Here is a 12,965-nt window from a genome sequence, read left to right as displayed (position 1 = left end):
TAAAGGGGACATAGCATGCAAATTCCACTTTGTTAGTGCTTCTACAGGTTAATGTGGGTATCTGGCATGTCTACCAACCCAAAAACTCTGGGAAAAAACACTCGCGTTTTGTTATAGTTCCTCTAAGTCAGAAACGTCATGCTTGAGCGACTTCGATTGCGCTTCCTGGGTATTGTGTCGTAACAATACACTGGAAGTCTCCCTACATGGTCTTGGCCCACCCCCCGTCCCGTCCCGTCCCCACACTCGTTACTTCGGGTTTACACGGAGGCTGCGAGGCAGCGCAGCGCCGTTCCCAAGCACGCCCGGGCTGTTCACACGGGACGAGCATTTCTCCGCTGGTCAGCCCGCGATTCACTCACATGTGGCATTTGTGTGGATCGTTGGGACCGGGAGGCTGCAGCAGCTGCTCGGGAGCGACCGCTCGCTCTCCCGTGCGTGAGCTGGAATTTGTGTCAGCGCCACACAGCCAACAGTGTGGAGGACTTCCGCAGTGTTCAGCGCTACTGTAACCCCCGAACCCCGACATTCAACGGGTACAACAACAAGCGGAGAAAGCAGAATCGCGGGCTGACCTTATATATACAGTCTATGGGGCTGACCAGCGCGGAGAAATGCTCGTCCCGTGTGAACAGCCAGGCGGCTGCGGCTTGAAAACGGCGCTGCGCTGCCTGCAGCGGTCTTCCACACTGCCAGCTGTGTGGAAGACTTCCGCAGTGTTCAGCTCTACTGTATGCCGGGTTACAGTAGTTCCGCCGGGTTACAGTAGTTCCGCCGGGTTACAGTAGTTCCGCCGGGTACACCGGACGCGAAGTGCTGCTGCGAGGCAGCGCAGCGCCGGTCTCCAGCGCCAGCCGCCTGGCTGTTCACACGGGGCGAGCATTTCTCGCGCTGGTCAGCCCCATAGACTGTATATATAAGGTCAGCCCGCGATTCTGCTTTCTCCGCTTGTTGTTGTACCCGTTGAATGTCGGGGTTCGGGGGTAAATGATGGTCTTCATAGCCCCCCACCTCTCTTTCTCTCTCTGTCTGTCTGCTTGTGTGCTTGTAGTGGATGGGCAGAGGGGACATTTAATTATGTGATTGGGAAAATTAAAACTCCAGGACAACAAGGGGAATACAAAGTATGGGATGCATATTTGATAATTTATATCATATAAAATATGTAATTTATATCGTTTAAATTATGGGGAGAGGGGGAGGGGAGATGGCTCATTAGCATTTAAAGGAACAGGCAGTCAAAACAGGTCGCTCTGTGGAGGGCTGTTTTATACAGGGTAAAAAGGGTGCTGTTTTAAATGATCCTTGTGGTATTTTGACCAAAGTATGTTACAGACATTTCATTAAGACCCCAAGGAACCATATCAACTTGTGGTAAAATGGGCATACTATGTCCCCTTTAAATGTAGTTGAAAACAAGACTAGGCAAGCCTAGCTCAGCTGGAACCTGGATGCAGCTAGTTGGGAACATTGTCTGCCAGAAACGTAAACCTATGACTTTCTGTTGTTTTTGAACGTCTTTGTCATTACCTAGCATATTGATTACTTGTTACACTGAAGCCATGTTCATTTTAATACCAAGTTTATTTGTACACAGTAGGCTAACTTTTTACAGCAGTGAGAGTAGGATGTATGTATGTCCACACAAAAGTACACCATCACCTCGATTACTCGCGGCTGTTGGGGTCCATCAAAAAAGCGCGAGTTGGGCTACTTATCAAAAATAAAAGTAATTACCGCAAATTAAAGGCTGAGCAATAAAAACGTCATTCAAAACTCTATTTTAAAGATGTATGGGATGCAGCACACGCTGTGTTTCTTTGAAAAGGATGTAGCTAGCTATTGTAAACCAAATTGACAGAATTAATGGATTGTTTTATTTTTCTCTCAACCCGACATGATCAAATGCGTCACATGAAAGTCCGAAGTCCTCTTGTCCGAGAAAGCACGCAGTATCCATTATTGATTGACAACGCAAACAGGTGACTGTATTTATAGTCCACAGGAACAAAATTGTCTTGCTGGCAAGTGGCTAACGTTAGCAATTCTAGATCTTGCAGCATGATCTTGGTTAAACAACCAAGATCATGGTTGATCATGGTCGATGACGTCATCAGCATCGCTTTCTCCTCCGCTGAGCCACAGGAGACATTTAACACCTGTGAACTACTTCCCATTAACTGACGTTTATGTGTAAAACTACTTCCCCTTTGCACTTTACATCCATTTCCTCTAAAGTAAAAATATATTCAGAAACCACCAATACTCATCTCCAACATACTGTCACATAGAGGAAACTGCTGAGGTCAGATTTTCATATTTAAGTCCATCATTCCTGCAGGTTTTGATAAGTTTTCACTGACCGGGTTCTATCCTGAGATCCACATAGATACGGTAGAGTTCTACTCACAAATGGATTAAGTCAAAAATGTCATTTTAAAAATTTGTATTAGAAATGTTTGCATGCATGTCTGCTTATGACAAAACAAAACGTTTATATTTATGTCTGTATATGACCAGGTAAATACAGTTAGTATAAATTACCCCAAAGTTTCCAGTTTATTCCCATTAATTCCCGTTAATTCCCATGGAAAGTTTCCAACTTTGAATATTCCCGGAATTTTGCAACCCTAGCTGCAACTAACAACTTTTTTTGATGATCGATTTATCTGTTGATTTTTCTTTTCAATCAATTATTAATTGGATAAAAGGACGAAAGCTATTTTGTTCTTTCCAGCAGTTTATCCAAAAAGCAGTTTAGTCTTTTTGTACAAGGCTCTTTCTATATATATTACAGATATCTGTAACTTTATTATGATGATAATTCCAGTTTCAGACAGCTACAATTTTATTCTGATTAGTCATAATTCAAGGTCAATGTATCTTTGATTCACCTCAATTAAAGATACCTTAAATTAAGTTTGAACTAGTCAGAATGCTGTTCATGATATCTACAAGAAGCTCATGTGCTCCGCTCTTGACTCTGTTTGTCTCGCCGCAGGTCGTCTTGTCGCCAGTCTGATCGTGGACTTCCTGCAGGTCTTCAACCTGGACTTCTCCCTCGCAGTGTTTCAGCCAGAGATCAACTTGGTGAGTTTGACCTCTGACCTCAGTCCGACTCACAGCTCTGAGTCGTATGTGACAGTTTGTACTTTTTGTATGAACACAGACATGTTGACAATTTTCTGTCAGCTCATCTCTGCCTGAAGTTTACATAAAGTTTGTGTTGTGTCTGTTCTGTCATGTTGTGTCTGTTCTGTCATGCTGTGTCACGCTCTGTCATGTTGAGTCATGCTGTGTTGTGTCGGCTTGTGTTGTTTCGTGGTGTCATTTTGTGTGCGTCATGTTGTGTTGTGTCATTTCATGTTTTGTTTCTGCAGATGAACGGTGTGGACAGTCGGGACCTGGTCTGCAGAGATCTGGATCTGTCAGAATGTGAGGTGAACAGGAAGTGTCCTCTGCTGCTGGAGCTGGTCAATAGAGGGCGACGCAGAGACAAACACAGTGTGTGTTTGGAGGTGAGTGGACGTGAAAACAGACAAGTAAAAGTGGTGTTGTGATTATGATACCTTAAGCACGACACCATTAAATTTGGTTATCAGAAAAATAATAACTTTAATTGATTTAAGTTACCTCGGGGCACCACCCTTCAAAGGAAGGGAAAACATTAACCCTATTTATTGATTAAATCTCATGAAAGTACTAACTACAAATTTGGAACTCTGATTGATAATTAAATTAATAACTAAAACCAAAATTACCACATAAGTAGTTAGCAAAGTTGAAGGATATGGAGTTCTTGACAGTGTAGAAGTTGGCAAAATCCACACCTATGCAACATTAATGAAGAAAACATTTGTGTTAAAGAAAACATTTATGTTGTGCAATAGTAGGTAGACTTGACGTTGGCTAATTATTAATAATCATAAAATATGATTATTAAAATAATACAATTATTTATAAAAATTATTAATTAAAAACAAAGTTATCAATTAAGAATACAATTTGTAATTACAATTTATCAAAGACGGGGCACCACCCTGGTATCAGGGACCAACAATCAATCTGTAAAGATCAGTCTCATAAAATCTCAATATTTACTATTAATGATTGTAAAATGAACAGTGAATTATGTGGATGCAGGTCGGAACGTGTGTGCAGGCGGGTTTATGAGAAAAGAGAGAGCGAGAGAAAAGGAAACATGCAAAGAGTGATCAGAGGAGATCTCAAACACCGCCAGAGACAACTCTGCGGGGACTCCACCACTCGGTACCCAAGCGGACGAACTAAGATCCGTCCAGCTGTGTACCGATCTTTTAATGGGTTAAAATCTCCGCAAAATTGGTCTAACGGTAAACAGTGCCGCGATGTGGCCGGAAAAGCAGATTCCTAACCCTAACCCTGGTCCTACAGAAATATACACTCAAATAATAACACGCTAATGTTTAAACTAGTCTCTGCCCAGACATAAGCCTCTTACTTGTTGCTGGTCCGCGGTTCGTTGATGCGCGAGCGGCGCCTTCCGGGAAGACAAGTGAATTGTGTTCGTGGCCTCTAGAACAGCTGATTCGCGCGGTGGCAGCGGGGATTGAGCTGGGCCGGATAGGAGAGAATTCGTATTATCAAAATATCCCAGCAACACAAATCAAACTTATAAATATCACATGAATAGAATTGAACAGTCTTTGCTTAGCCTAGTGTAATTATTAAGCCCAGCGGTGTTAGGGTTAGGTCCTTTTTGATGTGCTGTTTGAAGTCCAGTGAAGTGGTCTTGCTGGTTTGTGGCTCCTTGTGGTTTTTGTGGTTCTGCTGGCAGGACGTTGTTGAAGCAGCTCTTTTGTTCTGAAGTTCTTAGGCAGGCTCTCGCGTCGCTGCCTTTTGGAAGTTTTTAGCAGTCTGCTTCAGGCAGGTCTGCTTGAAGGTTGGTAGAGCTTAAGTAGGGAGGAAGTTTCCCTGGCTGGGTGAGCTGGAGAGCTACACCTCTCCTCCAGGAGAAGAGAGTAGAAGGAGAAAGAAGAGAGAGGGAACTGGGCTCATATTGGCCTGGTGGCCTCATGGGTCATGGGGCCCAGAGTGACCAATGGCGGTTGAAAGTTGTGTCCAGGGGCAGTTTTAACACCTCGGTGTGAAGTTGAAGCCTCTGGGAGACTGAGTTCTGGAGGCTCTCCTTTGTCTTCAGAACAAAGAAACATGTGGTCAGACTTTGGCTACACATGTAGGCCCAAACTATAGTTCACAAATACTTGGTCCCAACAGTGGAGTTCTGATAATGTGTGTAAATGAAAGTTACAAGAATCATCCAATAGAAATTCTCCGCCACGCAGCCCCAAAGGTTACAGCGTAACATCACAGGACACTGATGACAGTTAAAGGTCCATTCAAAGTTATTTTTTTCATCAAATCCTCTGGGTTTGAGTCTGGAAACTGACTCAACTATATTTAGTTTTTTATAAAAATTGTATTCAAAGCATAACACAAAACATGGTACACATACGAAAAGAACATACCATGAGAGAATAACATACATACACCCCGATGAGTCTATGAAAGATTGAGTGTTTCAACATTTGTCTGTGAGTGTTTGAACGTTTTAGTATTTAAACTAAGGGTGGTCCGTTATTAGTAGTATCGACCGATACCGTTCACAGCGTCTATGGCCCTGATTAACATGTTTGTTTGATTCGATCAAGAGTTTATGAGACACGTATTTAAACACGTTAGAAAAGACACACACACTCCTGCAGACAGGAGAGGTTCATCCTGCAGATTAGGACGTGACACATGTTTTAACTTCTTTGTTGCAGAAGAAGCTACGCCTCGTTTATCCATGAACATAAATAAGAATTCAGCAGGTTTTTATAAAGATCAGTTATATTTGTGAGTGATTAGCCTTAGTGCATTGATGTGGACATTATTATTTATTTATTATTTAAGTAATATAATTTGGGGGCTGCCCCTGCTACTGTGTTTGTGACACACACACACAGGCCCCAGGGCTCCGCCCCCACTCACTCCACAGTGAGACCAGAGGCGCGTTCACGTGAAGCAGCCGGTCAGTGACTTTGTTGAACAGTGTAAACAAACTGTGAAAACAGAGTTTCCTCTATGATCCACAGCTGCTCAATGATCAGAAGCCCCGACATTTATATTCGTCTCGAAACGAGGTCATTTACACCGTGTTTTAAACGTAAATGTCCACTGATCTCTTCTGACGAGGTGCATTCAGGGACCGTTGGAAATGCTATCTTCCGCTAGCTTAGCCACTCCCTGTCCTTTTATGAATTTAACATTTGTACTGTGATTTAGAGGAGATTTCAAAATATCAAGATATATATTGCGATATAGCCTAAAAACATTGCAATGTTTGTTTTAGGCCATATCACCCAGCCTTAATTATGTCAATATAAAACTTTGAAATAATAACTTTTGAACATTTACAGCGAATTTTAACAATACCGTGATTGTGACGGCCCCTGCCTTATTTAACCTATTATTCTGTGATGTTATGTAGCAGGCAACTGGTGGGCGGAGACTCTCGGAGTTGGAAGCACCTGGGCCCAGTGTTCTTCCTATAAAAGCCCTTCCTCACTCACCTGACTTTTATGCCTCATCGTGGCTTTGTTCTTACCCATCCAACATCCTTCCCCACACACACACACACACACACACACACACACACACACACACACACACACTACTGATCCCACTGATGAACACACCTCATGGCCTTCTCAGTTTGTGCTTTGTTCGTTGTCTCTGATAATTTTATTTAAACAAATTACTTTTTTTTGGCTTTCAACCACCGCCTACCTATATCTTGTCACGGCTTCTGAGCCGGGTCGTGACAGTGATAATACTGATAATCATGATCATTTTGGTCACTATAATTGTGAGACAAAATGTTCATACTGTTTCATCTCTAGTCTGAACATTTGTGTGTTTGAACGTTTGAGTCTGTGAACGTTTGAGAGTTTCATTGTTTGAATCTGATTGGACAATCTAAAACAGCTGGTTTCTGTTTCTTCATGTGCTTTAAGAAACCTTCGTGTGTCTTCATCTCTCGTAGGAACCGTCTCACAAACAGATCACAAACGCTCGCAGGAAGTTTGACTTGTACGACAAGGTGAGTCTTTTTCCAAACCTCACCTCACCCTGGGTTTTTCCTGCATAGAGAATTTAAGGCTAACCCTTACACCGGCTGGGAAAACCCTGCTTACTTTTCACCTATGTGTGATGTCATCTGCCTCTAGCCAATCACAGGCGGCATTGTTTGGTGTTGATTACTATCTTATTGCCCCCTGCAGGAGCGGGTGGCTCTGTCTGCAAAGAAGATCTGAAGAGCATCTTCGCAGATCTGTTTCCCAATTTGAACAAGTAGGAAATATTTCAATAAACCTTTCATTGAAACATTTTTATTGATTATAGATCAACATAAAACAGAAGTAAAACAATAAAATGGTAAAATAATATTTTTCAAAAAGATGAGGTGGGAAATTCTTGACTAGTAAAAAAGACATCACTGATTCTGCTTAAAAATCTATTTAGGAATCTCATATTTTTTATGAATCGCCATGCTGCTTCATGAATCTGTTTGGTTTAACTTTCTGCTTACTGTTAACTGCTAACTGCTAACAGCTAATAGAATACTGAGAGTTGTTGTTTGTGACCTGCAGGAACATGTTGGAGACTTTTGTCACTGATGAGCTCCGAGCTGCCGACAGAAGCCACTCCCAGAGTAAGACTTAAATCTGTGACCTCATCACATCAGCTGATGTCACACCTCCTGCTGACCTGGTATCAGGTCCTTTTAGCCTCAGGTCACATGATGACCCCAGAGTGTTTACTGTTGAAAGCTTCGTAAAGCTGCATTCACACAGAACGTAAAGTGAATTTTCGCAAAGCCCTAAATGCGCGATTTGCGCCTCGGGATCGTTTGGGTTTATTCATGCAAATAAAAACCCGCGGTGAGTATCCTGTAGGAGGAATACTGGCTGAAGCGACTACAGTTGCTGCATTGTACATGTTGTGGAAATGGCAGAGAAGCCAGCGCTCCACGAGCCCATTAGGAAGAGCACACAGATTGGGGCTTTACCGACTCCCACAGGAGCTGTGTCTGGATGAATTTTGTTTCCGGCACTAACTGAGGCCGACCAGTAACCGGGTTGATCACCCTCTAGCTCAGGTCGGCGCCACAACTAAGTTTGGTGAGTTTCATTCTCAGCACTGATTGGCTGTCTGGATGCAAATTTTTTCGCCGGAGCTCAAATATTTCAACCCGAACATCAGACACGATAGACGTGAAAAATCTGACTCTTGTTTTGAATACGCCCCCTGGTGGTGATTTAATCTGAAGTGTTTTGTGCTGTTTGTTCCCAGCGGCAGACTTCCAGCTCTTTCTGGGAATCTTCAAGCGTCTGTTCGCTCAGTGCAGGATTGTGGTGAGACACTTAATCTGCAGCTTCACATTGCCGACCTCTGACCCTGACCTCTGACCCCTGACCCTGACCCCTGACCCTGATGTGGACACACACAGATGAAAACAATCATCTCAGGCTTCATCTGATCTTCCTGACATTCATCTTGGTTCAGGTCGGTCAGGACTCTGATGTCGGCCTTGTTGCTGAGACGGCGACCACCTCTCCACCCATCTGTAAGGTGAGTTTGGTTTCAGTCTCAGCTGAGTGTGTGCGTGTTTGGCATGAAGTCACAGAATGAGTGTGTGTGTCATAGATCATGTGTCAAACTCCTCATCATCTAGAAATAAGACCAGTCTACAACTTCATCTGGGTTTCATTTTCTTGATGAATCATCCGTCATCATCTTTTATCAACGTCTGACAGGACTCTGACGTCGTGATGTCTCTGGGTAAAGGAGACATCCAGCAGGAGGTGTCCTTCCTCGGCTTTCAGAGCGAGCGTGTGGACCTGGAGGTGGAAGACGACCTTGACGAAGGAGATTCATTCTTTGACGACCCCCTGCCCAAACCACAGAAGACGTACGGCTGGTGAGATCACGTTCATCTCCTGATTTCAGATCATATTGATACTGATTTAATATTCAAGGGATTTTCTCTCAGAATAAAACTTAAGTCTGTGATCTCATCAGCTGATGTGAACACGTGACCACATTAATGTTGTTTTGAGACTCAGCCCTCTGGAAACAGACCAAAGGTTAATATAGTAACAATAATATATAAAACATATATACACACATACACATTTATATAATAGAACATTCATTCTCTTTGCAGCATGATTCTCTTTGACACTGACATTGATTGACATCCCATTAAATGCTCATGATGACATCATCATGTTTCGTTATGTGTAGCGAGAAGCGTGTTGATAACACTACGGTGTCAGAAAGTAGTGGAGCAAAGAAAAAAGTCATATATTTAGTTCAGTGGTTAGAGGTTAAACATGTGTGGACGTGTCCTTCGGTGTGTTTTTGTTGAGTCATGGTTCGATTGTATTTTGTGCTTCATGGTGATGAAGATAATGAAGATCTGTTCTCTTGTGTTTTTCTTTGCTTCCTGTGAAGTCGTGGTTCTCAGTTTGATTCGACAGAGAAGATGAAGGGTCAGAGAGAGTAAGTATCAAACACTAACGTCACATGACACAGGTCAAAGGTTGTAGTTAGGTGAATCATCAGCAAATTAAAAATCAAACACACAGACATAGTCGTCTGATGTTTCTGATTATTCCGAAAAATAAAACAAGTCAGCATTTTCACAATAGAAGCTCCTGACATCACATTAAACTGCTTTTATTGTGAAGTGTCATCAACATGACCCCAGAGCAGGACGTTTGACAGACTGACTCATCTCACCTGTCCCCCCCCCATCCTTTTATTCCAGATGTTTCCTTACTTCCGACTTTGTACCCGATTTGTCTTTGTCCCCCCGTTATTGATTATCAACTCTCTGAAGATAAATCATCCAACTGATCATTCAAAAAATATTTATATTTCTATAAACTACAGATTAGTAGAATCTGTGGTTTATCATAAATCAAATCAACTTTGTTCCAAACTGAAATCATTTGATTTTAAAGTATCAGCAGAACTGGACTGAAGTCGCGGCTGTAGCTGAAGGGGTAGAGCAGTTGTCCTCCAACCAGAAGGTCAGGAGCTCGAATCCCAGCCCATGCCAAAGTGTCCTTGGGCAAGATGATGCCCCCCCCCCAAAAAAAATGGCCCCTCATAGATGTTGAATGCACTAATTGTAAGTCGCTTGGATAAAAGTGTCAGCTAAATGACATGTAATGTAAAAGTCTCAAGCGAGATGTTATGAAGAACTGTTTTGAAACATGAACTCTGTGAAATATCGTCTGGACATGTTGTGTAGTTGGTGTTTGTGAAGCAGCAGCAGCAGGTTGTCGGGTCCGACTCGTTCAAACAGGAACATGTGGGGAACATCCAGGCGAGGGGCGGAGCCTGTAGAGCAGCAGGAGGCCGGACATGACGTATAAACTCTGCTGTGGAAAGATCAGTGTTGTTGTTTACAGCTCATCCACACCGGCGTCGGCCCTCATCACCAGAAGATCTGGAACCTCCTCGTGTTTCCAAGTTGACGTCTTCGTCTTCTACGTGTACGGCTCCTCTTCTTCATCCTGAGATATTTGTGTTCTTCCAGCTTCACGTCCGTCACGTGTTAGAAACCTCATCAACACGTCCCTAATTCAGAGAAACACTGTCTGACCAGATAGTCCCCTTGGATGGTGCTAGTTTGGCCCCCAGCTCCTGGACATTTGACCAACATATAAAACAAGTCTCTAGGACAGCTTTCTTCCACCTGCACAATATTATGAAGATCAGAAACATCCTGTCTCAGAAGGAAGCTGAGAAACGCGTCCATGCATTTGTTCCCTCTAGACTGGATTACTGTGGTTCTTTATTTTCCGGACGTCCCAGTAAGTCTGTGAAAAGCCTCCAGTTGGTCCAAGATGCTGCAGCACGAGTGCTGACAGGAACTAGAAGGAGAGATGATATTACTGCTCTTAGCTTCTCTGCATTGGCTCCCCTGTAAAACTCAGAATATCAAGAACCTGCTCCTTGCATATAAAGCCCTTAATTATTATAATCTTGACCTTCTTTGTGAAGGGCCTTGAGATAATGTATATTATGATTTGGCACTATACAAATTGAATTGAGACTGTGTGCTGTCTGTGTTGCAGGAAGCTTGAGGCATCTGGGGCCAGAGAGAGTCCTGCAGGGGCCCCCTCCGATGCACCGAGACCAGGAGGTGGAAACAGTGCAGAGCAGAGTAACAGCAGGAATGGTCAGTTTGATTCTAAACATCTGCAGCACTCCCTAGAGGCTGTCGAGGTCATGACAGCAGACCACATCCAGATCTGTCCCCGAAGGTTGTTGGAACTAAACGTACTCCATTTGTCCTGAGGATGGCGCTAAAAAAATGATCTTGATGATGATGTGAGAGGAAACGTCAGGAGGTCGATGTTTTTCTGATGCTGATGTTTTTATTCTTCTCAAAGGAAAATCAAAAGGATTCAGAGACTCGAAGGCCTCGAATGATAAAACTGGATCTTTTCATTTCGGTAAGATGCTGTCTTCTCAGAGCTAAAGTCAGACATTGTCTCACAACAATCTTAAAAATAACCATTTTTTATCATCTTTCCAGTTCCATTATAAACACACTAGCATATAAACGTCTTTTCTTATACAGGGGTTGAAAAGTTAAATGTACGAGGAGAGTAAGTAAAAGTAAAAAACAGTTTCATATAGTAAAAAAACATTCACAAGCTGCTGCCTCATTCCTGGATGTTTAACAATAAAGCACCAGGACTATTGTGAAGCAGTCAAGTGTGTCCCCGACATTCTATACTTATGGGTTTTATTAAAACACCAACATTTGGAACAGTAAAGAGAAGAACACTAAAGAACATGTTGGACTTCACATGAAACTACGTAAACAAAAATAACCAAAGAATAGGAAAGAAGTGAGGATGTGTGCGCCTGTGTGTCTCCCCCATAGTTTCAGCGTCCAGAGTTCAATCTGTATATTTACTGTGAGCTCTTTAAGATATGATGCTGCCATATTATTAAGTGAGGAGGAGAATTTTAAATTATATTCTAAATGTAACAGGAAGCCAGTGTAGTGAAGCTAATACAGGAGAAATGTGGTCTCTAGTCTCGGTTCTTGAAATGTTTTATGTAAGTGAAAGAATGGAGTCTTACAAATTAGTTTTTAATGAAAATCAAAGGACAAATCCAGATCAAAGGTAACTCCTGAAGGTTTCACTGGAGGTGAGGACCATGTCAACCAGAGCAGCTGTACCATAACATTTCTGAAGTGTATTAGAACCTGAATTAAATTTAAATGTTTTTACAGATGAAGATGTTGAATATGACGACGACTTCAACAGGTGAGACTGAAACATATTTTACTTAATGGCATTTAAGATCTTTTACTTTATTTTGATTAATTAAAGAAAAAAAATGTCAGTCATCGCTCAGATCTCTCCAGGAGCGAGCTGAGCATCGGCGAGGAGATCGAGGAAGTTTCCATTGAGGGACCCGACAGCAGCGACAAGGTGATGATGTCATAAGTGTTTGTGATGTCAGATCGGTCGTGATGATGATTTCATTTTCCGGTGGTAACATTCTTTAACTTGTTTCTTCTGCAGCTCGATGAGACTCAGGACCTGAGTGTGTCTCAGCTCAGTCACTCCGCTGATTACATGGAGGAGGTGTCCTGACACTCCCATCATGCATCACTCTTCCACCATGCACCTGTTTGTGTCGTCAACATTTAAGTGTGTACAGTTTGACTTGACAAATAAATTGATTTGTATGGAATAATTGTTTTCTTCAGATTTATTTAGCAAATGACTCAAAGCCGTCGATGAGATTCTTTGTCTGTTTGTCTTACTGTAATAAAACCTAATTGGAATCAAGTATACACACACATGTGTATCTATATATATATATATACGCTAACCCTTACA

The 12,965-nt window shown here is 42.5% G+C and overlaps 1 protein-coding gene across 1 annotated transcript; it reads left to right on the top strand.

Annotated features, from left to right (window-relative positions):
* The first annotated feature begins 2,949 nt into the window (after window positions 1-2,949).
* LOC118104043 (centrosomal protein 43) lies at window positions 2,950-12,819 on the top strand. The gene is made up of 15 exons (XM_047339225.1): window positions 2,950-3,090; window positions 3,381-3,518; window positions 7,067-7,165; window positions 7,251-7,263; window positions 7,305-7,374; window positions 7,674-7,735; window positions 8,377-8,438; window positions 8,590-8,655; window positions 8,841-9,004; window positions 9,541-9,588; window positions 11,175-11,278; window positions 11,493-11,555; window positions 12,350-12,383; window positions 12,464-12,551; window positions 12,645-12,819. The coding sequence occupies exons 1-15, from the start codon at window positions 2,965-2,967 to the stop codon at window positions 12,714-12,716; spliced, it is 1,209 nt and encodes a 402-aa protein (XP_047195181.1). The 5' UTR covers window positions 2,950-2,964; the 3' UTR covers window positions 12,717-12,819.
* The last annotated feature ends 146 nt before the right edge of the window (window positions 12,820-12,965 follow it).

The sequence above is a fragment of the Hippoglossus stenolepis genome, unplaced genomic scaffold (assembly GCF_022539355.2).
Source record: "Hippoglossus stenolepis isolate QCI-W04-F060 unplaced genomic scaffold, HSTE1.2 HiC_scaffold_34, whole genome shotgun sequence".
NCBI classification, from domain to species: Eukaryota; Metazoa; Chordata; class Actinopteri; order Pleuronectiformes; family Pleuronectidae; genus Hippoglossus; species Hippoglossus stenolepis.
This window is presented reverse-complemented; position numbering and strand designations above follow the sequence as displayed.

Coding starts and splice junctions, on each gene's coding strand:
- LOC118104043 (XM_047339225.1), top strand. CDS start 2,965: ATGTGCTCCGCTCTTGACTCTGTTTGTCTCGCCGCAGGTCGTCTTGTC. Junction 7,375..7,673: donor CTGTTTCCCAATTTGAACAA/GTAGGAAATATT, acceptor TGTGACCTGCAG/GAACATGTTGGAGACTTTTG. Junction 8,439..8,589: donor TCGCTCAGTGCAGGATTGTG/GTGAGACACTTA, acceptor ATCTTGGTTCAG/GTCGGTCAGGACTCTGATGT.